Source organism: Acinonyx jubatus, chromosome C2, assembly GCF_027475565.1.
Source record: "Acinonyx jubatus isolate Ajub_Pintada_27869175 chromosome C2, VMU_Ajub_asm_v1.0, whole genome shotgun sequence".
Classification (NCBI taxonomy): domain Eukaryota; kingdom Metazoa; phylum Chordata; class Mammalia; order Carnivora; family Felidae; genus Acinonyx; species Acinonyx jubatus.
In genome coordinates this window covers 150,368,253-150,390,612 of record NC_069384.1, presented here as the reverse complement: position 1 = coordinate 150,390,612, position 22,360 = coordinate 150,368,253, and the positions used below count along the sequence as shown (strand labels likewise).

General features: G+C 56.1%; 1 protein-coding gene across 5 annotated transcripts; it reads right to left on the bottom strand.

Annotated features, from left to right (window-relative positions):
- Positions 1–141: 141 nt before the first annotated feature.
- On the bottom strand, positions 142–22,280 carry PLCD1 (phospholipase C delta 1). 5 transcript variants are annotated; one of them, XM_027040672.2, is made up of 16 exons: positions 18,220–19,528; positions 17,358–18,137; positions 13,794–13,958; positions 10,189–10,417; positions 4,149–4,278; positions 3,824–4,055; positions 3,074–3,275; positions 2,830–2,974; positions 2,603–2,752; positions 2,346–2,504; positions 1,972–2,131; positions 1,648–1,764; positions 1,101–1,279; positions 874–1,006; positions 648–797; positions 142–503 (listed from the first exon to the last, which is right to left on the bottom strand). In XM_027040672.2, exons 2-16 carry the CDS (start codon positions 17,452–17,454, stop codon positions 418–420), a joined length of 2,334 nt encoding a protein of 777 aa, XP_026896473.1. In that variant the 5' UTR covers positions 17,455–18,137; positions 18,220–19,528; the 3' UTR covers positions 142–417. The 5 variants fall into 5 exon arrangements, with proteins under 5 accessions (XP_026896473.1, XP_026896474.1, XP_053077671.1 ...); XM_027040673.2 differs by lacking the exons at positions 17,358–18,137; positions 18,220–19,528 and adding an exon at positions 22,124–22,280; XM_053221696.1 differs by lacking the exons at positions 17,358–18,137; positions 18,220–19,528 and adding an exon at positions 22,124–22,240 and having other exon boundaries at positions 13,794–13,950.
- Between the last annotated feature and the right edge of the window lie 80 nt (positions 22,281–22,360).

Genomic DNA, 22,360 nt, shown 5'->3' with positions numbered 1-22,360 from the left:
GCGTGAGTGTGGGGGAGGCGGAGAGAGAGAGGTGCTGGGGCTCCAGTGGTCCCACACACGCACGGGTACACACGTGCACACGCACACACATGCACCCTCTGTAGGGATCCTTCCGGCATTCAGGGAAAGAGACCACGGGACTCAGTCTTATAATTTTTATAAAAACCCTCAACCTGGGGCTGGCCAGAGGGCGGAGGGCTGCAGTGTTTTTCCTAACGGAATCGGAGAGAGCTCCAGGGACTGGGCCAGCTCCTGGAAGCCCAGAGAGGCAGCAGCTTTGACAGTATGTTAGAGCTGAAGGCAGTGCGGGGCCTCTAGCTCCAAGCGAGAGGCTGGGAGCAGCCACACCAGCCCTGTCCCTACCTGTGGACAGAGGGCCCGGCCGGCTTGGGGCAGCCGCCTCCAGAATCCCCAAACCTAGTCCTGGAGAGACACCTTCACAAAGAGGGTGGCAGAAGGGTGCTGGTCTCCGTTCTTTGACAAGAGGTGGACGTGGCGGTATCCTGGCAGGTGGATGGGCAGGAAAGAGCACAGGGAGAGTTCCGGTCACTGGATGAGGATGCTTCAAGGGACAAGGGCCCCAGCCCGAGAGACCGCAGGCCCTGCCTCCCCGACCTCGCTGTCTCCCCCCCTCAACACACACTCACCCTGCTTGAGGCTGCCCAAGGGGACGGTGCTCTGGCCAATGAAGTCGTTCTTAGAGGAGGCGTCATAATCCTCCACCAAGAAGCGCACGAGGGCGAGCTCGGGCACAACCACCTCGAACTCAAACTCTGTGTCCCACCACGGGTTGAAACCTAGGGGTGCAAGCACCGCGTCAGCAGCGTGGACGCCAGCTCCGGCGGGGGGGCCCCCCCCAGGCCCCGCAGGTACCGTTATTGGTGACCACAGCCGTCTGGCGGCTCGCCGTGTCCCGGCCCACGCCGTGGATCTCCACCGTCACCTTGGGGTCCACGATTGAATTCTTATTCTTGTTGACTTTTGGCAGCTGCTGCCCGGAGATGACCTGAGGAAAGGCAGGGGACCAATGAGGGGTCGGGAATGGTGGTGAGGGAGGAGGGAGGCCCACAGGCTCCTGTCCCTCCCGTGGCCGGCCGTACCCTGACACTGAGCCGCTTCCGGGTCCACCAGGGCCCCTGAGCCAGAGCACGCGAGTTAAAGGTCGAGTTCGGGTCTCGCAGGAAGGCAGGCTTCAGCACGTACCCGCAGGCCCCGTTGTCCTGGAAGCGGCCCTGGTACACATCCATCTCTGGGCCAGGTGTCTGGAAATTGAGGGCCACTGGAGGCGAGACAGAGCAGTCACAGGCTGTGGGCTGGTCTCCGGGGCCCTAGAGCCCGGTCTGCTCAGGGTAGACTGAGGCCTTAGAGGCCCATGGGGAGGCAGAAGCAGGGCCCAGCGCCACTCCAGTGCCTGCTGCCCTCCTGCCACCCTCCCTGACCCACCACACCAGCCTCACGTTTTATTGCTGGTGCCAGAATGCAAAGCCCTAGTGTGCTCACGATGAGGTTTCAGACACTGTGACTTGCTGGTGGGGGGATTATTTTCAAACCGAACCCACAACGCGCTGTGTCTGGCCCCTGGTCCTCTGGACCGAAACCCTCACCCAGGCCTCCTCCCAGGCCCCGCCGGCCCCCGCCGGCCCATACCGATCTGGCAGCCCCCGTTCCACATCTCCACGGGGCTGTAGTTGGAGGAGTCCGTTCTCCACCCAGCAGGGTAGATCCTGCTCAGGTGAGTCACATTGTGGCGAACAAAGCTGTTTCCTGAGAAGGTGCAGGTGGTCAGAAGTGCCCCCCCCCCCCCCCCCCCCCCGCCGAGGGGCCCAGCCCCCCCCTCCAACCCACCGGCTCTATCTGGTAACAGCAGGGAGTGCTGACTCTGCCAGGTCCCGAGCAGGGGGAGCCAGGCCTGACCGGTCCAAACGGTCAGACAGATGGACAGCACCCTGAGGGTGCAGGGCCGGGGCTCACCTGACTCTTGGAGCAGTCGGAGGGCGCGGTTCTCAGAGAAGGACACCATCTCATAGAAAGCCTGCCCTGGGGTGCCGGGGCCGGAGAAGCCCCCAAAGTGGACACTCTTGCAGTAAATGACCATATCGGAGAGCTCCTTCACTAGCCTGAGCTTGTCCTCCTGGGGGCCATGGGGAGGCCCCGGTTAGATTCAGAGGTTGGGGCAGGTGGGCACTGAGAGAGCCAGAAACCCAGACACAGAGACAGAGGGAGACAGACAGAGAGAGGGGGGCAGAGGGTCTGAGTGGCAGCCACAGAGAATTGAGACCAGGCAAACATCCCATGATGGGGGAGGTCCCCGGGGCTGACCCCTCCCCCACAACTCCCCCTCGAACCCTGGGCTTGTGCTGCACTCGGCTCCTCACTGCCTCGTCCTCCATCTCAGCAGCCTCATCCTCATCAGACACGACAGTGGCTTCAGGGCCACCCTCCCCGCCAGGGGGCAGGAGCCCCCCAAGCTTCTTCCCCTTCAGCAAGATCTTCCCCTTCAGTTGCTAAGAGTGGAGAAGCAGCTGGTCGAGACCAAGCCAACGGGCCTCCCGGCCAGTCCCCCCTGCCCTCTCATATGGGTACCCCCGTGCCCACCGCGAACCTCAGGGGAAGGCAGGCTGGTAGTGGCCCCGTCCAGCGGCCGGTCCAAGAGCATGGGGCCCAGGATGGTGCGCAGGTGTCGCGCCATCACACGCTGTTGCTCCAGGCTGCAATGGTTCTCCAGGGACAGGATGACGGGGTAGGGGGACGCCTGGAGGCCCCAGGGCAGGTTAGGAGGGGGGTGCCGCCCTTACTACGGCCCTCCTCACCCGCCAGGAGCGCGCCCACCTTGAAGGCGTAGTCCCTGATAGCCCTGAGCACGTCGCAGAGGAGGATCTTGGAGGTGAACGTGTAGCCGTGGTAGATGATCGGCTCCAGGTTGGGGCCGTCCCAGCAGTCGAGCTCCAGGCAGCGGCAGCCCTTGCACAGCGCCCTGCGGGTAGGCGTGGCGGCTAGGCCCTCCGACCCCGCCCCGGCCCCGCCCCGCCCCAAGGCTGCCCCGGCCCCGCCCCGCCCCGCCCCCGGGCCCCACCGGATGTAGGCTTCGGTGCTGCTGGGCCCGGTGAGCTGGTCTTCCAGCAGGTAGGTGTTGTGCGAGGAGGACATCAGGTAGTGGCTGAGCGGCTGGCCCATGTCCTGGTAGACCCGCCGATGCGCCAGGCTGAAGGCGCTGCCGTCGGCGGACAGCAGGTACATGAGGAAGCCGTCCTTGGTCATCTGCCGCTGCGCCTTGGCTGCGAGGGAGGAGGCCGGCACCAGTCAGAGCTCTGGAGGCCAGCTGCCTCCCGGAGACCTTCGGGAGGAGCCCCCTGCTGTCCCCACCTCCCTGTCCCGAGCTCGCCCTGGATGTCTCTCGGAAGAGGTAAGTCTGGTAAATCATCAGGCTGTGATTACCCCAGAGTGGGGCTCTGTCTCTCCCTCCCCCTCCCCCCACCTTCTGGGTCCCCCACACCGAGGCCCCCTCCTCAGTCTGCCTCCTCCTCCTCCTCTGGGCCTCTAGACTGAAGCACAGGGAGGGGCTCAGAATGGGCACAAAGAAGGAAGCAGGAAAAGGGTTTGTTTTTCCAGCCTCCTCTCCTGTTTCCTGGAGGACCCTCAAACCCCTCTGGAGAAGGACCCGAGAGAGGGGTAGTGATGCTGGAGTCCTGTCTCCCATCTGCTTGCCTTCATGGGGCAGGCTGAGGCACCCCCCCTTCCCTCCAGCTCCTGACACTCCCCAGGCGTCTCCCAGCCAGTGTTAGACCCAGGGAGTGCAGGCTGAAGGCCCCAGCCAGGCCCTCACCCGTCTCGCTGGGTTCATAGCGCTCAATGAGAGAGAGGGCCAGCGCAGGCCCCGCCGCCTCCTCCCGCTGCTGGTGCTGCAGGAACGTCACTAACTGATCCACTGACAGCGTCTCCCTGGAGCCTGCGGCCTCCGCAAAGGTGCGGTCAATCTCCTCCCGCTGGGTCAGCATCTTGTAGAAGGCCTCAATCTCCTCATCCTCCAGCGAGTCTGTCTGGGAGCGGTCACATTCCTGCAAGGCCACGTGGGCCGGGCTCAGAACATGCTCCCCACTAGGGTCTAGGGCCCACTGCCACACAGAAGCAGCCCTCACTCCCTGCCTCACCCTGAAGATCTTCCGGGCGTAGCTGTCATCCACCTGGATGTTGAGCTCCTTCAGGAAGTTCTGCAGCTCCTTGAAGCTCATCTTGTTGTCCTTGTTTTTGTCAGCTTTTCGCAAGCAAGAGTGAATCCAGCTGGGCAAGAAGTAAGGAAAGAAAGAACCCAGGAGCCCTGATACCCCCACGGTCCCAGCTAGAGCCATGTTTCAAGCCCAGGGTGAAGTCCTGGGCCCAGGTGGACTGAGACCACCCACAGACAAAGCCCCCTGCAGGTGCAGCTGCACATCAGCATCCCAGGGACAAGATCCGATGGGCTCTTCGGAGAAAATGTTACATCCTATTAAGGGGTCTATTTTCTGTTGGCTGGATTTGAACCTTTTCACATTTCTAAAGACATTTATTTTCTCACTGTGGAAGAGTTCGCTTATAGACAACTTAGAAAATGCAGAAAGTAGGGACGCCTGGGTGGCTCAGTCGGTCAAGTGTCTGACTCTCGATTTCGGCTCAGGTCCTCATCTCACCGACGTGGGATCAAACCCCATATCGGGCTCCACACTGAGCATGGAGCCTGCTTAAGGTTCTCTCTCCCTCTCTCTCTCTCTCTGCCCCTCTCCCCAGCTAGTACTCTCTCTCTCTCTCTCAAAATAAATAAACTTTAAAAAAAATGCAGAAAGTAAACAAATCCCCCATGGTTGTATCACCCACAGATAAGTACTGTTACCATTTCAAAGTTTGTCCTTCTGGTTTCCAATACATCATTGTTAGCCAACTTGACTAAAGCACGTGAGGCTTATTTTACAGGAAACATCAAAACTTTAAGCCACAGATCAGAAGGTGAGGATATCACAAGCAAAAAACAAAGCCCGGCTCATGCTGTCACGATGGGGCACTTAGGCCCCCACCTCTCCCTTCTGTCCCCTCTCCCCTCAGACTAGACCTGGAGAAGTCAAGAAAGAGGAACCCCACAGTACATTCCACAGAAATTAGACAACAAAGACAACGACCATAATTTTAAAAACCAACAGCAGGTTTTTAGAAAAAGTCGGAAAGGAAACAACATAATTGATGCCATATAAACTTTACACAATTCTGAGGGTCACAGAAAGAAAAAAATAAAGTCCAGAAAACAGTACGGTGACCCTAATAACTAAATGAGAGAAGGACATGAACTGACCTTTTACAGACGTTCTCGGTAATCAAAGAGACTAACAATTTGCAAATGAGCTGCGGTTTCTTAAACTGTAAGATCAGCAATTTCAAAGTATGTTACTTTGAAGGCACGTGGGGGTGAGGTGACACGGACACTCCCATCTTGCACTTGGACAAAGGAAATCAGTTCAACCCTTAGGAATGTGGTGTAGAGATACAGCTAACGTCTACACGTCTACATCATTTGACTCACTAATTCCACTTCTAGGAATCTATTCGTAAGGAAATACTCCTACTAAATACTGAAAGGTTTTATGAACATAGTTCTTTGCCATATTACTTGTAGTAGTGAAACACTAAAGATAAATGTTCACTGCTAAAAGAATGGAGCGCTAACTTATAGGGCATCTACTCAATGGAATATTACAGTCGTTACAGCTGTTTATGGGGAAAGAATTATGACGTAATGTTACACGGAAAGTGGATACAAATGTATGATCTCCACTATTTTTGGCAAATGCATCATGAGGCAAACTGAAATGCAGAGAAGATTGGGGGCAGAACCCAAATCAGCGGTTTCTGAAGGAGATGGGTTTTGGGGGCCTTTAAAATTTCATTCTAACATAGCCATATTTTATGTATATATTTACATGAGAAAATAATTAGGGCAGAATTCTAGGTAAAAAAAAAAAAAGAAAATCACGTTCAGAGTGGTCCAGCCAAGCATGAGGTCCCCATGCCGACTGCTATTCCGTAGGAGGGAATGGGTTTATGACCTTGAGGTCTGGGCAGCAGAATCCCCCAGAGGGCAGAAGCCTGTCCAAGCACAAGCCTGTACTACAGAATTGGACTTTTAAGAAAGCTCAAAATCAGGTAGATATAGCCTTGAGAAAAAACACTTAAAACTCTGAACTGCTGAAAATCAGAGAGTAAGGAAATTTAAATGTGCAACTTATACTCTGAAAACGACAACAACATGTTGAAAGAAACTAAGGAAGACCTATATAAATGGAAAGATACCCATATTTACAGATCACAACACTTGATTTGTTAAATGGGGAATACTCTCCAGATTGATCTACAGATTCAACACAACCCCTATCAGAATCATGCTGGCCACTTTGCAGAAACTGATCCTAAAATTTATATGGGGCATCAAGGGATCCAGGATAGTCCAACTAATCTCACAAAAAAAAAAAAAAAAGAAAAGAAAAGAAAAGAAAAGAAAAGAAAAGAAAAAGAACAGATTTGGAAGACTCACACGTCCTGATTTCAAAACTTAGTACATGAACTAACTTGGATTTTAAATAAATAAATAAATAAATAAAACAAAAAAACTTAGTACAAAGTTATGGTAACTGAAATTTGTGCATGCATATGTATAGATAAATGGAATAAAACTGAATCATTAAATAAACCCTCATATTTATGGTCAACTGATTTTTGATGAGGCTGTAAATACAGTTCAATGAGGAAAGAACAATCTTTTCAACAAATGGTGCTGGAGCAGCTACCTACACGCAAAGAAATGAAGCTGGACCCCCCCCCCCCCCACATCATGCCACAAAAACAAATTCAAAATGAATCAGAGACCTGGGGTGCTTGGCTGTCTCTGTTCATAGAGCACGTGACCCTCAGTCTCAGGGTTATGAGTTCAAGTCCCACACTGGGCGTGGAGCATCCTTAAAATTAAAAAGAAAAAAAAAATCAAACACCTAAATGTAATAGCTAAAACTGTAAAACTTTTAGAAGAAAACATAAGAGTAAATGTTTGTGACTTTGGGTTAAGCAAAGCCTTCTTCGATATAACATCAAAAATCACATCAACGAAAGCAAAAAGTAGCTGAATTAGGCTTCACCAAAACTAAAAACTTGTGCTTCAAATACCATCGAGAAAAAGAAAAGAATCCCCAAAATAGGAGAAATTATTTGCAAAGCATAACCGAGCTGAGACTTGTGTCTAGAATATATAAATAACTCTTAGAACTCAATTATAAAAAGACAAAGAGCCCCAGTGAAAAACTGGGCCAGGGATCTGAGTAAACATTTCTCCAGAGAAGATGGCGGAAAAGCACATTAAAAAAAAACCCAAAAAACAAAACAAAAAAACACTCCACATCATGAATCAAATGCAAATCAAAACCACAATAAGATACCTATCAGAAACCCAAACAAACCAAAACACAAACCCCAGAAAATAGCAAGTGTGTTGAAGACTTGGAGAAAATCGGAATCCTTGTGCACTGTCGGTGGCAATGCAAAGTAGTACAAACACTGTGGAAGCCAGTATGGTGGTTCCTCAAAAAGCTGAAAGTAGAATTGTCATGTGATCTAGCACCTCTCCCTCTGCGTCTATACCCCCAGAGAACTGAAGGCAGGGTCTAAAGAGGTATGCCCAGAGTAGCATTACTCACAACAGTGAAAAGGTGGAAGCAACCAGGTGTCCCTCAGTGGATGAATGGATGAACAAAATGTGGTCTGTGCAGACAATGGACTATCATTATTCCACCTTAAAAAGAATGGAAACTGTGACGCACACTACAACGTAGATAAATCTTAAGGACGTTATGCTAAGTGAAATGAGCCAGTTGTAAAAAGACAAATCCTGTATGATTCTACTTATCTGAGGTTCCTAGGGTCGTCGAATTCATAGAGACAGAAAGGAGAACGGTGGTTGCTGGGGGCTGGGGCGTGGGGATTGGAGGTGGGAGGATGGCAAGTTGTTTAATGGATGTAGAATTTCAGTTTCACAAGACGAAAAAAGCTCTGAATGTTGGTTGCACGACAATGGGAATGTACTCAACACTACTACAGTAGTTGAAGGCGGTAAATTTTGTGTTACGTATATTTTACCACAATTAAATTTTTTTTAAAAAAAGATCCATTTAATGGGGTGCCTGGGTGGCTCAGTTGGTTAAGCGACCAACTTCGGCTCAGGTCATGATCTTGCAGTTTGTGAGTTTGAGCCCTGCGTCAGGCTCTGTGCTGATGGCTCGGAGACTGGAGCCTGCTTCGGATTCTATCTCCGCCTCTCTCTGCCCCTCCCCTGCTCACACTCTGTGTCTCTCTCTCAATAATAAACATTAAAAAAAATTTTTTTTCGAAGATCCATTTAAAAAAGAGCTTAATAGGGGCACCGGGCTGGCTTAGTCAGTAGAGCGTGCGACTCTTGATCTCAGGGTTGTGAGTTTGAGCCCCATGTTGGGTGTAGAGATTACTTAAAAATAAAATCTTTTTTTTTAAGAGCTTAACAACACAAAATGGGCAAAGGATCTAACGGATATTTCTTCAAAGAAGATATACAAATGACCAATAAACACATGTAAAGATACCCGACATCATTAGCTATCAAGGAAATGCAAAGCAAAACCACAATGATGCCGCTTTATACCCACAAAGCTGGCTATAGTAAAAAAAGACAGTAACAAGCCTTAGCGAAGATGTGAAAAGTTGGAACCCTCATACACTGCTGGTGAGAATGTAAATTTCCTCATTGGAGAACAGTTCGGCAATTCCTCGAAAGGTTAAACATACGGTTACCATAAGACTTATAAATTGTAGGTATATCCCGCATGAAACTTCTACACAAATGTTCATAGCAGCATTGGTTCGTAAAAGCTCCAAAGTGGAAACCCAAATGTCCATCAACTACTGAATGGATAAAGAAACTGGGGAATAGTCACGCCATGGAATGTTATTCAGCCATAAGAAGGAATGAAGTCCTGATTCATCCATTCAGCATGGATTTGCCTGAAAAACATGCTCAGTGAGAGAAGCCAGTCACAAAAGACTGTATCTTGTACGTACATGAGATGCCCAGAAAAAGGCAGACATATAAAGCCAAAATGTAGATTAGTGGTTGTCTAGGGCCTGCGGGGTCACGGGGAGATGGGGAGTGGCTGCTAAGGGGTGTGGGGTTTCTTTTTAAGGTGATGAAATGTTGTAAAATTACTTCCGACTCCGTGAATATACTAAACAGCATTAACTTGTACACTTTAAGCAGGTCAATTACACGGTATGTGAATTCTATGTCAATAAAACTGTCATTAAAAGAGGGGACTGGAGCTTGCTCCTCCCTAACCCTGTGTACCAGAAGCCCGATCCCTTTGAATCCTAGGCTAGCATGTTGTGCACCCAGACTTGCAAGTGAATTTGTTTTAAGCCCACAGGCTGGCCTGCACACCAGACCCCGGGAAACTTGGGCCCCACTCCCCCCAGAATGGCACAGGGGGCATCAGGGCCTTCCAAATTCCCAGAGAGAAAAAATGTAGTAACTCCAGGAAACATGCTTAGAACACCCAAGGCACGGCCTCTCATGGAAGCAGGCTGCTGCCGTTAGCCTCACCTGTGCTGGTTATTGGTGGGGAGAAGAGGGGACATTGGGGGTGCACAGTGTAGACCCAACAGGGCTCCAGGTACCGTTTCTGCCTCCCTTCAGCTAAGGACTGAAGTGTGTTCCCCCAAATTAATACGGTGAAGCCCTAACCCCCAATATGATGGCATCTGGGGATCCGTCTTGGGGGGCTTAGATGAGGTCACGAGGTGGAGCCCTCATGATGGAATTCGTGCCCTTATGAGAGGACACACCAGGGATCGTGTTGACTCTCTCTCTCTCTCTCTCTCTCTCTCTCTGCCATGTGAGGACACAGCGACAAGGCAGTCACCCACAAGCCAGGAAGAGTGCTGTCATCAGAACCCAACCATGCTGGCAACCAGACCTCGGACCTCCAGCCTCCAGAACTGTGAGAAAGTGAACTTCTGTTGTTTAAGCCCCCAGGCTATGCTATTTTGGTGCGACGGCCCGATCTGGGTATCTTCCGTTCCCATGTTGCCCTGGGGATGGCCAAAGCCAGTGTCCACAGGCTGGGCCAGGACCCACTGCCACCAAAAGGATACTGCTGCAGCTTCTGCCGCTGGTCCATGGAGCCCGAGTGGTGGATGATCTTGCGCAGACCCTGCACCCAGTGCCGGGCGTCAGCTGGCGATGGGGCGATGAGGTCTAGTGTATTGCGCTGGTCCTTGAAGACGATGGAGAAGCAGCGGTCCTCGGGCACATCGCGGGCATACTTCTCCAGGCCCTCCGTGCGGTGCCCCATCCGCACCTCCTGAATGTCCTCAATGGAGACTGCAAAAAGGGGACAGGTGGCAGAGGGAGCTGCGAGGCCAGTCCCTGCCCCCGATGCGCCCAAGGCACAGCGTAGGGGCCGGCAGAGCCGGGGCTGGAGCTCTACGATCCAGAGACAAGGAGAGGGACAGGAGGACAGACGAGGCGGCACAGAAGGGAGGAAGGAGGCCAGAGACTGAGGTGTTGGAAGAACGTGAGACACAACTGTGGTGTGCAGCGGATACGCACAGGGAGGGACAGAGGGAGAGGCCGACCTCGGAGAGGGGCACCTGGGACCCCAGCCCTGCTCTTTCTGGACCGGGAGGGTGTAGGACCCCTGGGGGAGTACTGGGGCCAGACAGGGCTTTTAGAGATGGGGGAGACCACTCTGGAGCTTGGAGCCTGCGACAGACAGGAGGCCACAAACCCTTCTCATTGCCCTTGACTTTGTACCGTCTTCCCCTCAGACAGCCATGAGGGCCTCCAGGCCCCTCTCCTGACCATCCAGGAGACAGAAGCCATCATGGCCCTGGGGTGCTTGCGTTGGCGCGTAGACAGGGCCTTGCCCTGCATGTGTCTGTGTGTGTCCTGACCTCAGAGAACCCCTTGGCAAGGAGGGTGCAGGAAGGCCGTGGCCCTCTAGGACCCCAAGGGGTGCCCCTTTAGGAGTCTGAGGGAGTACACCACTCTGTCCTCAGAAGCTGGGGGGAAAGGCCTCCCGTCACATTCAAGCCTTCCAAGCTTCAGGGAGCAGCAAGCCCCTGCCTCCCTGCTGCCCCCAGTGTGTCCTCCCTGGCCTGGCCGTGAGCCAGTCCCACCAGCTGGGCTCACGCTAAGCTGTCCAGCATCAAGGTTCAGGCTCTGCCCCTGCCCCACCCGCGTCCTGAGCCATCCACATCCATCTGTCTCGGGTCCTAGACCAGCTCTGGCTACAAGCTCACCTCTCCTCCCGGTGCCTGCCTGCACCCTGAGTGCCCAGACGCCTCCCAGCCACCTACCTACAAGCCCTAGGTGTATGACATGTGCCCCCGCCTGGGCAGCAGGCTCTGATGGCCAGACACGTGAGCCCTAGGCCATCTGGGGTGCCGGGGGTACCTGTGCTTAATCCCTCTGCCCACGGCCTCCTGTGCCGGCGAGGCTCACCCCAGCGGCAGGCAGCTGACCCAGGCTGGGGTGACAACAGGAAACCTGAGCTGTGGAGCTGGGCCAGCACCCCCACCCGCACCAGAGAGAGATTCCAGATGCCTCCGCTGCTGATAATGCCTTGTCTGCCTCTGGGAGCCAGAGTGGGGGGAGTGTGGTAGTGGAGGGGTCAGGGGAAACTTAGCAGGAAGCAGAGGCAGAGAGAACTGGGGGCGCGGCTCCCCTCCTCCCTCACCTGGCCTCAGCTTCCCCGAGGACAGAGCGCATTTGGGGCCAACAGTCTCGCTGCTCACCCAGAGAAGGGAAGCAGCCAACACGGGTGCTCAGCCCGAGAGCTGTCTCGGTGTCTCTGTCACGGAAGAGAGCCTCTTCTAGCCATGTTCCTCACCTGAGCACACTGGGTGCCTGACCCCCCACCTGTCACCCCTGCAGCCCCTCTGCCCAGGCCCCTCACTTGTGCCCCTTCCTCGTTCTCCCCTCTGCATCTTTGCTCACGCTGGTCTCCGGCCTGGGACGCCCCTCCTGCCCTCGTGTTCACAGCTGTCCCAGGATGAGGGGCTCGTCTCCCCAGCCCAGGTCCCCTCCCCTGTCTCCGCCCCCCCCCCGCCCACCGCCACCAAGTGCTGGGCACACAAGTGTACTGGCTGCTGTGCGGGCTCTCGGGAATCCCCAGGGCTCAGAGAACAAGATGCCCCATTCCCACCATGCCGCGCCCCCCCCCCCCCCCAGCATCTAACAGGAAGCCCCATATCAGGGCAGAGGCCTATGAAGGAGACTGGCTGGTGCCACGCACAGGAAAGGTCTGGGTCGCTTCCATGCTGTGCGGCTGATGTGCACTCGGGTGGTTTTTTGAGAGACTTCAGACTCCATCCGTTCCAAGCCAACCCTGCCCTGCTCAGAAACCCGGGGCCCATAGCCCTAAGGCCCTAGCCCAGCTCCCCATCCGACCCTGCTCCTGCCCCGCCTCACCTCCGGCCCTGCTACAGGCCACAGGGGCAGCAGGCCATACTTTCTCAGCTTACTACCTCAGTTTCCCGAGGCCAGCAAACCCTCCCTGGGCACCGTCAGCGGGCAGGCCCTCCGCTTCCTGCTGCCCCCCCTCCCACCCTGGGCCTGTCGCCCGTGTCTGATCTCACTCCCGGCCGACTGACCCTGTCTCCGTGTGCCCCCTCCCCCACCCTGCCACTGCCACAGCCAAAGGCAGGGATCTGGGTTGTGTGGAATCCAACGGCAGTGATCTTCCTGCGCGTCCAACACAACAGTCACCCGCCGCATGTGGCTATTTAGATATAAATTAGTTAAAATTCAGTAGCATTAAGAATTCAGTTCCTTAGTCACCCCAGCCACATTGCCAGTGCTTGATGGCCATAGGTAGCCAGTGGACCTCTACTGGACAGCACAGATCTAGAACATTCCTGTTACCAAAGACAGTTTTTTTGGGGTAGCACTGATCTAAAAATTTCCCACCACGTAAAGATGCGGAGGGGAACACTCGTGTTGCAGAGCCTTTAGGGCATTCTGTGTTAAGAGGTAGCTAGCTGTCTCTGTGAGGGCTTGCTGGAGGCGCTCTCCGTGTACAGGCCTGAGGCTTGGGTTCCTGGGCCTTTTCAGAAGCTGCCAGAAAACCCTCAGGCCCAACACCCTCAAGGGAACTGCCCGGCGAAGGGCTCTCTCTGCTCCACCCCACCTCTTCCCTATGGCCCCAGTCCCCGGGGAGGAACCGCCTCCCGCAGCCCCACCTCATATCCTGGCCACTGACACCAGGAAGGGCCTTATCTGCCCCCGGACTTTGGGCCTGGCTTGTGGCCTCATTACACCTGGAGTCAAACTCCACCCAACTTCCCTCCCTCCCACATCTGTCTCAGTGGAGACCCTGTGAGTTCAGACAACACTTCCAGCAACCTCCCTACTTCTGAGCCGGACCTTCCCATCTGTGGTCGTGTTTATATACCCCCACCCCCCAAAGGCCTCGCCATCTGTGGTCCTCCGTGACCACCCTCTCTGGCCCAAACTAGGCCTCAGTTTCCCTATCGGTGATTTAATAAACTCTTCTCCGCCACCCTTGCCAACTTTCAGTCTCCCCACATCTGGTCCTGGTTGTGTGACCGACCCGGGCCCCACCAGGCCAGGCCTCGGCTTCCCTATCTGGGGTCCCGGTCCAGGACTGACCGTCCCCCACTCCCTGCCCCAACCAGCATCAGTTTCCCCACGCAAGCACAGGCTCCCCACTCTGCTCCCACCCTGGGATACTCACACAGCTGGGACTCTGGGGTCCGCATGACCTTGCGGGACTCCTGCCAGATGGTCTTGCAGTCTTCCTGCAACTTGTAGAAACGCTCCCTCCGCCATGAGTTGGACTTCACCTTCAGGAGCTGGCTGCCCTTCAGCAGTACCTGTAGGTCCTCATCATCCTGTAGGCCTAGGGGACAGAGCTGGTGAGATGCCATTGCCTCCAGTGTCCCTGCTGCCACCGGACCCATGCTAGCTACTCCCACCTCTGGACCGTTTCGGAGCCCACTTCTCACCAGCCTCCTCCTCAGCTCTTGGTTCCCTTCTCCCACCTTCACCCAAGCTCCAGCCTGATCCTGGAGCCCTGCCTCCTCCAGGAAGTCATCTCTGACTGCCAGCTGAGGCCATGTAAACCTCAGGACACCCGCCCACTGAACGCCACACTTTATACACCGTGACCTGCCACCCACAGCTGAATGGACAAAGGGAAAGCAGCTAATTCAAGAACATCTGGTTCCTGAGGTTTTTTAGGTGTCCTGGGACACCTAGAAAATGGCCTTAAGACAAAGTATGCCCCTCCTGGTCATACTTAGGGATCAGACTGATCTGAAGGAAGCTGGGACCAAAATATCAGGAAGGGCAGGAAAGAAAAGGTCTTGAGGTCAGAGCAGTTGTAGTTCTTGGTGTCAACATTATGGTTGCAATAGGGCCCTTGTGTCCGTCCCTGCCTCCCTCACCCCTGCTGCCCCCACCCTAACTTGCACCTGCTCGAGTAGGTCTCTGATCCTTGCCCCCAGGGAGACCAATGAGCCCACTGGGGCCTATGTTTGGCCTGCTGGGATGCCCCTGTCTCTCCCTGCCCACTTCATCTCTGAGTGTCCTGGGTCGGGGAACCTCAGCGTATCATAGCCCTGAGGCACAGCACAGCCTTCTCAGCAGCTGAGGCAAGACCTGGTCCAGGGCGCCAAGTGAGGACCAGAACCCTGACTGCACGGCCCCTCCTGCCCAGCTGTCTTCAGACACACAGGCTGGCTTGCGTGGTGGGGGCTCCCAAAGATATAATGCCCTTTGTCCTACCAGCTCCAAGCAGGAGGCACCAAAGGGGCACGAGGCCTGGCTCCCCGGGAGCCCTCACCCCCAAGCAGACCCTGTATCAACTGTGACCGGGGAGAGACCACTCCCCACCTTAATGACCCATCAACGTAATAATGCGTAATAAATGCGTCTGTCTGTCACCCAAGCCAGAGGCCGTCCAGCAGCCAGCTCTGTTCAGAGGCAATCGGCCATCTCCCCTCACTCTGTCCCCCAAACTAAAACTAGGTGGCCCTTCTGCAGTCCTTATCCTTCTGCTCCAGCAGAGTGGTGACATCAGGGACCACGTGGATCCAGTCTGAGGGGCCTGTGACTAGGCCTATAAGCTTTGCTTTTCTGAGCCCAGATCCGCAGCGCCTGATAGGCTCTCCAGCTTTATCCACGCTCCCACTCCCCCCACCGCGACCAGCCTTCCCCACACCCCCACAATTCCTACAGAACCTTCTGGACCACTTCCCCAGGCCTCAGCCACCCTTACCCTCCCTATCCCTCCCCGATCTCCTGCCTCCACTGGGGACAGTACCCAGTGCTGAAAACCACCCCCCCCCCACCCCGCCCCATGGCTTTAGGCAGCTCCCCTCTGTCTCTGGGCTTCTGTTCCCCCATCAGCACTGGGTCAGAACAGCATCGGAAGAGGCGTCTGTGGGCCTCCTCAGAGGTGTCTGTCTGATGTGCCTTCTCCCTCCTTTGTCCCAAGTCTCCCCACACTTCTGGGAGACCCCGCTGGGAGACCCTTGGTGTGAGCAGTCCTACTTCAGCCCCTGGGGAGGGTCAGTGCAGGAAAAGGGGGCTCCTGCAGGAAGTCCTAAACTGTCGGCTGTGTCTGTGGCACTGAAACAAGAGGAAGGGGGAAGGGAGTCCCCCAGCCTCTGCTGGGGCGTTCATTCCGCTGTCCTTTCTGAGGCTGAGGTAGGACGGCCAGGGGCCTCTCCGGACCCTCTGCCTGGCCCCCGCACCCAAGCCGGGCACTCATCAGGGCCAGCCGCTGCCAGCACCACAGATGGTAATGGGGGGACGGGGTCGGACAGTCGAAGGTGAGCCCCACCCTCCGGCCCTGGAAAACACCGTGAGGAGATGACATGTTCATCCTGTCCTGGAGACGGGCTGTGGCCCTGTCTGCGGTCAGGCAGAGATAAGTCCCCCCGCTGCCGACGTGGCTTCCAGAACACGGACCTCAGCCCCAAGGTGGGCCTTGATAATCGCCACTGCCTCCTGGGCCATTAGCAAACCTGGGCAGGCACCCCTACCTCTGAGCCTCACCTGCGGCCCTTTTGTCTCTGAGGCCTCCGGGCTGCCCGCCCCACCACTTTTCCTCCCTGAGCACCCGGAAAGTCTAGGGACACCCCGCGCCCAGCCCCACCTGCTCATCTGTGGTACCTTCTCCTCCTGAGAAGCGGCCTCTGAGCTCAGGGGCCCCTGGGCTGATCTGCAGCCTGCCCCGGCTGGCTACACGCAGCGAGGTGGCCTCTGTGAGTACGGAGGGTGCTGCGGGTGCCAAGAGGCTGAGGGGGGTGCCAGGAATCCTGCCCCTGTGCACCTAGGGTGATGCATAATGGAGACAAATCGGGTCTGGGACCCACGGCAACGCACAGCTACACAATCACACACTGCGGTCCTCAACATCGCCAGAACATCGTCATAACAACGATAATAATAGCAGCCACCATAACATTAATGGTCAGGATTTGACTAAGATACTGATCTTAGCACGTGTATTTAATCTCCTCAACAACCCTATGAAGAAGGCACTATCATTACTCCCATTTTACAGATGAGGAAACTGAGGCTCAAGGAAGTTACACGGTGGAGTCAGGACTCAGAAGCCTGCCCAAGGGTTAGTGCTAAGAAACACTGCCTTATGTAGTCACTACTCAGGCACAATGAGTAATGTTACAAAGAGCACTGTCAGAAAATCCACGTAACACATATTGTAACACAGAAAAACAGAATCGGTCACTTGGGACACGCGCAGTCACATGGCATCACACTGGATCAGACGCTGTCACACTGGTGCCACGGTGTCACACACACGTTACATCTCATCGCTGCTGCACAGTGGCCCCACGTGCCGCACGAGGGACAGAATCACCACTAGGTCACACACTGGGTCACCCAATGTCACATTTGTCACTCACACTTGCACAGCATCACACTGGATCACGTAGTCTCAAACAATCTCACTGGGTTACAGAGTCATTACCCTGGGCCACATACCTAGTAATGCCTCAGAAATCTGTAAACAGGAGGGGCTAGGGGTGGCAAGGAGGGCACTTTGGAGGGGCTCAGGTAGATCAGAAGAGGTAACCAGTCCCCCCATACTCACTCCACACGCCATCCCTGCAAACACAGCCCCACCGTGGCTCTCACTCACAGAAGCACTGAACATGTCCAATCAAAGGATCGAAGGCAGGAATCCCGAGCTCAGGGACATACGGTCTACCTACATCGTGTCCCAGCTGCCTTCCCAGCGGAGCTAGGTGCCCTCCTGGTCCCTTACCCAGCCTCTGCCCATTGAGCGCTGCCACCTTGAGGCTCTGCTCCTGCAGGTAGAGCTCTCTGGAGCGGGTCCGGCTGCGGATTCCTAGGCATTGCATAACGCTCCCCGGTGCCTCTGCCGCCAACGAGCCTGGCCCGGGACAGCAAAGCCTCTAGAAAGCTCTGGCCGTGGGGGCGGAAGCACCGCCCCGAGGGGAGCAGGGGAGGAGTCCGGGCGTGGGGGGCGGGGCCAGAATCCAGAAGGAGGGGCTAACCTGGAAGGGCGGAGCCTCGGCCCTAGAGGCGGGGCGTGAGAGAAATCTGGGCTGAAAGGGGCGGAGGCAGACCCTAAGGGACGTGGCCAGTCCCGGGGGGGCGGGACCTTCGCCCCCGGGGGGGCGGGCCCCAGGCGGGGAGAGGAGGAGCCAGAGAGGCGGGAGTGGGACAAATCCGTAACCCAGGAAGCAGATCTGTGGCGAAAGCCACAGCCCAGAAAGCTGATAGGGGGCGGAGCCACAGCCCCAGAAGCTGGGGTCGGGGGGCGAAGGAAAGGAACCGGGTCTGGGAAGCAACTTGGAAGCAGAGCCTCACTCAAGGGGCGGAGCCGAGGTCCAGAGGGCAGACCAGGGGAGGGTAAACCGCCCTAAAAACGCGGGGTTCGCGCAGGGAAGGGAGGAATTTCGGCTTTGGAGGCGGTGTCCACCGGGGAAACACCTGCTGGGGGCCGGGCGAAGGACCAGAAGCTGGAGCGAGATTGAGCAGAGGAGGGGAGACTGGGTGGCGGCGGCCCCCGCGGACGAGTCTAGGAAGACGGGATGGGGCGGGTTAAGGAGGAGCCTGGGCTGGAGCCTGGGGCAGACCACCAAGCCTGCCAAGTATTTTACCTCAATTACTCAACGAATTCATTGTAATTCAGCCGGCTGTTGCCTCGCTTGTGAACCTCAGGCGGGCCTGTTTTCTTTTCTCGGTTTCTCCACCAGAGTGGGGTCATCTCCACGGTTGCGAATGCGAATGGAATTCTTGAAGAAAGGCTGATCTTAAAAATGAGCCCATTCACGCACGCTTGCTTTGATTAACAGACGCGAACTACCGCAACTTTATACTAAACTGGGCCGCCAGTGTGCTCGGGAACAGTGGGACCTTTCATGGAAGTTACAACTTCTCTTTCATGCCTCCAGCCCCTACTGTGTGCCAAGGTCAGAACACCACCCAGAGGCCTGACTCACCCTTCTTTTACTCTCCGCCTCTGAATAGTTCCTGCATTCGCCTCACTGCAGCTCCAGTCACCAGCGCGGGCAGTGAGTCACCGTCAAGGCCAGCCATTAGCACAGCCAAGCAAAGCAATACTAACAATAAACTGAAGCGCACAGTGATTTGCCTAAGGTCACGTCACAGAGAGTAAGGACATCGTGAGAACGTGTGTTGGTGTAGATGAGCTGAAATACCGGCACAGGCAAGTTGTTCTTTATCTGGAGGGGAGCGGGCAGAGGGCAAGGTAAGCCTGTTTTAGAGAAACCACACAAGGGTTCTCATTCAGAGGACCAAGGACCACCCCCCCCCCCCCAAGGGCCTATGGATAGAATCACACTTCGGTGTAACTTGCTTCCTTCGAATGCTCATGTATTTTCTTTTATGCACTTAAACACATGACCCTGAGGAGGCGCCCACAGGCTTCATCTGACCGCCAAAGTGACCTATGGCACAAAATGTTAGGATCAGCGTGGATCGGTGTGCCTGTGGGGTATGGGCCTGGAACTCCGGAGACAGGCAGGCTTGAAACATAACTGAGGTGAACAGGGGGCTGGCCACCCCCACCTGCTATGATGGCTCTGGGACCGTTATCTCTTGAGGGCACCGGCTTTTTTGCCCACCTGGAGCTCCTATGCCCATAAGTGCCTTGTCCTTACGACATCCCCTGCAAATGGACGTTGTATACCATGGGTGAAAAGAAAGGGCCCAGAGAGGCAAGAAGACTTGCTCGGGGTCATAACATAAAGAGATGCGAAATGAGGACTGGAGCCCAGGGTTCCTGGGGCCCAGATGGGGGCCCCCCTACAGCCTGACTTCCGCTTTCACAAATGCCAGTTGTAGAGTGGGGCAGGGTGGATTTGGTGTAGGAAAAGTTGGTAAAGGTGGATGTGTTCCGTGAGGGGAGGGCCTGGGAGGTAGTATCCTTTCGGGCACATTTGGGGAGCTGCTGGAGAGGCCGCGACTGGCTAGGATGCAGGCCTGACTAGAATGGAGACAGCAGGGGTAGTGGAGGAGGGGAAGGAGGCCAGGGGACTGGAGCATCAGTCTGAGGGCTTCAGAGGCACCAGAAAGAGCCCCTTGGTTCTCGAGTCCTGTTCTGGTCACATTTTTCCTAGCAAGGGACTATCTTATGGTGCCCCTCATCTCCCAAAGAACGCACAGGGCATGATCACTTGGGGGTGAACCTCCTGCAGAAACGTAGCCCCTGCTGAGTACCAGGCACTGTTTCCATTGCCTTATACATATTACCGCATTCAGTCCTTACAGCAAGCCTGTGAGGTAGGTAGCATGCTTATCCCCTATTTTGCTGAGGAAACCGAGGCACAAAGAAATCAAGGGATCCGTCTGAGATGAAAAAGTCAAGGCTTGAACTCATATAGCCTGCCTCCAGAATGCATGCCTATAGACTACACTTCATCCGCATGCATCTGGGGTGAGGACGTAAGGGACATCTCCTATCTAGGTAGGCTGTGTGGCGCCCTCCCCCCACCCCACCCCCGACCCCGGGCCAATGGAGGGGGCCTTTCTGCAGCAGACTGCCAACTGCCCAAACCAGATGGTGTGGTCCTACAGCACATGTCCAGTGCTGGGGGGCACAAAATATGAAAGGGATGCAGCGTGGACAATCTGGAACAGCACAGGTCACAGTGACCACCCCTTCCCACCATCAATTCTCCTTGACAGGTTCTTGCTTCCTGATTTGGTTTGTAGCAGGGGGGACAAAGGTAATTAAGGGATGCAATTCTGGGTGATGTGCTAGAAGTAGGAGGGCCTTCAGAGAAACGATTTAGGATTGTAGTGTTCATGACGGCCCCACAGGAAGGGCTGGACAGAGTGAGGCATTTGGGAGGCAGGTCTCAAACCGAAGGGGCCAGTGCGGCCAAACCCACGCCACAGTCCCTCCACGTAGCTTCCTCTCCGGGGAAGACACCAGGGAAGAGCTATCGCACAAAGGCACAGATGCCCGAGAATGGAGCCCATTCCAACATGAGCTGGGCCAGAGGCGACCAGAGGGCTTGCAGGAGGAGGAGACCTGAGGGTGAGACAGGCATGGAAGACGCGGCAGTCTGCAGGGTAGAGGGCACTAACCAAGGGATGAGAGAGAAAGCAGAGGTCTCTACTCTGGTGCTCTGAACCATCCAGCCTCCCTTTCTGCCAGTCTGGCAGAAGCACTAAGAACACGTCTGGTCTGAGGAGAGAAGAGGGAGCAATGGAAAGGGGGCAGGAACCCCATGACCCAGCTGGACGAGATTGCCTGGCGGAGCCCAGGCTACTGGTGTGAGGGTAACAGCTCTGGGCACTGAGCAAAGGTCTCTTTGGGCCATGGAGACCACGTGCAGGCCAACTGGGAAACACAAGATAGACTGGGGACTGGCTGAAAAGAACATCTCCTATCCCCCTGAAATCCAGGGGGTCTCTAGTGGTCAGCTGGAGGGCTCTGCCTTTCTCCTTCCCATCTATTATCTCCCTGTATGGTTTAGATGGTTGAGTGGTGGACACTGAAGCCTCCAACCCCAGGGACGCCAGAGAACGCCGAGTTATGGTTAAGCAGTGATTGGCGTGAAGGGCAGGGTTTGCTGAATTGGCAGATGATCTCAGGAGCCAGGAGGACAAGATACCCTTAAGAGTGGGTGAGTCCCCAGGGCGGAGCAAAGAATGCCAGACCAGGTTGAGGGTCCTGACGTGCCAGAAGACCGCCAAGGCCCTGCAGTGGGGGAGCCCACCGCTGCTTTTTCTCCTGGAGGGACAGCAATATGGCCAGGAGCCGGCCCAGACTGTTTCCCCGGTGGGTCGGAGGGCCAGAACTCGGCTGGACAAAGGGTGAAGCGGCAGGCAGTGCGCGGTGAGACTTGGCCCGGCCCCGCCAGGAGGGTGCGCGGTTACGAGGGTCGCGCTGCTCCTTCCAGCTGGTGCATCGCTGACCAGGATTTCTGCGCGGGGCAGTTACGGCCGCCCAGCCCGAACTTGCACCCCTCCTCCTCTCCTTCCCCCCCCCCCCCCCCCCCCCCCCGCCTTCCTTGCACACCTCCGCCTCTCCTTCCCTCCCCCTCCTCCCCGCGCCACACCCGCTCGGCCAGACGCGGTCCAGGCACGCCTGGGATTTGGGGAGCCTCTCTGGCAGCCCGGACGGGGCGGGGAAAACTTGGTTATTCGTGGATGCTGGTTCCGTCCCTCCTCGGCCCCTCAGTGCGCAGCCGACCATAGAGCCCAGCCTTCTGAGACCAGAAAAAGGCAGAATCTTTCAGGCAGAGTCGGGGGTAGCCTTCAGGGAAGTCTTCAGAGTCACGACCCCCCCCCCCCCCACCTCCGGCCAGATCTGGGGGACAAGCCTGGAGACGCCCAAGGTCTTGCGGGGCAGTCCCACCCCGAGAGTCCTGGGCCGAGATTTCCCCAATGCAACAAAAGGGCCGAGAGGCGGGCCCGGGGCGGGGCGGAGCGCAGCCGGAGGAGCCTCGGGCCCCCCGCCCAGGGCCGGGAACGGCTTTCCGCGGGGGTCGGCCCGCTCAGGGTCTGCCCGCACGCCAGCCAGGAACTCACCGTGCAGGGTCAGGAAGTCCCGGCCCGAGTCCATGCCCGACGGGCGGCGCAGCGGGAGGGGGCGCCGCGCGACACACGTGCGCGGCGACTGCGCCGATGGCCTCGGGTCCGAGCCGAGTAAGGTGGAGGGACCCGAAGGGACTGCGGTGGGAGGAGACCGGAGGTGGGCCCGGGACACCGCCCCGCCCCCTGGACCCGCCAACCCGCGTCTCTCCCCGCCCCCTCCAGGGGATCGGG

What these genes read in the sequence shown, in the direction of transcription:
- PLCD1 (XM_027040672.2), bottom strand. Translation starts at nt 17,454, where the DNA reads ATGCAATGCCTAGGAATCCGCAGCCGGACCCGCTCCAGAGAGCTCTAC. An exon ending in GACCCCAGAGTCCCAGCTGT is followed by an intron (nt 10,418 to 13,793) that starts GTGAGTATCCCA and finishes CCCTTTTTGCAG; the next exon opens with TCTCCATTGAGGACATTCAG. An exon ending in GGAAGCGGCTCAGTGTCAGG is followed by an intron (nt 1,007 to 1,100) that starts GTACGGCCGGCC and finishes GCCTTTCCTCAG; the next exon opens with GTCATCTCCGGGCAGCAGCT.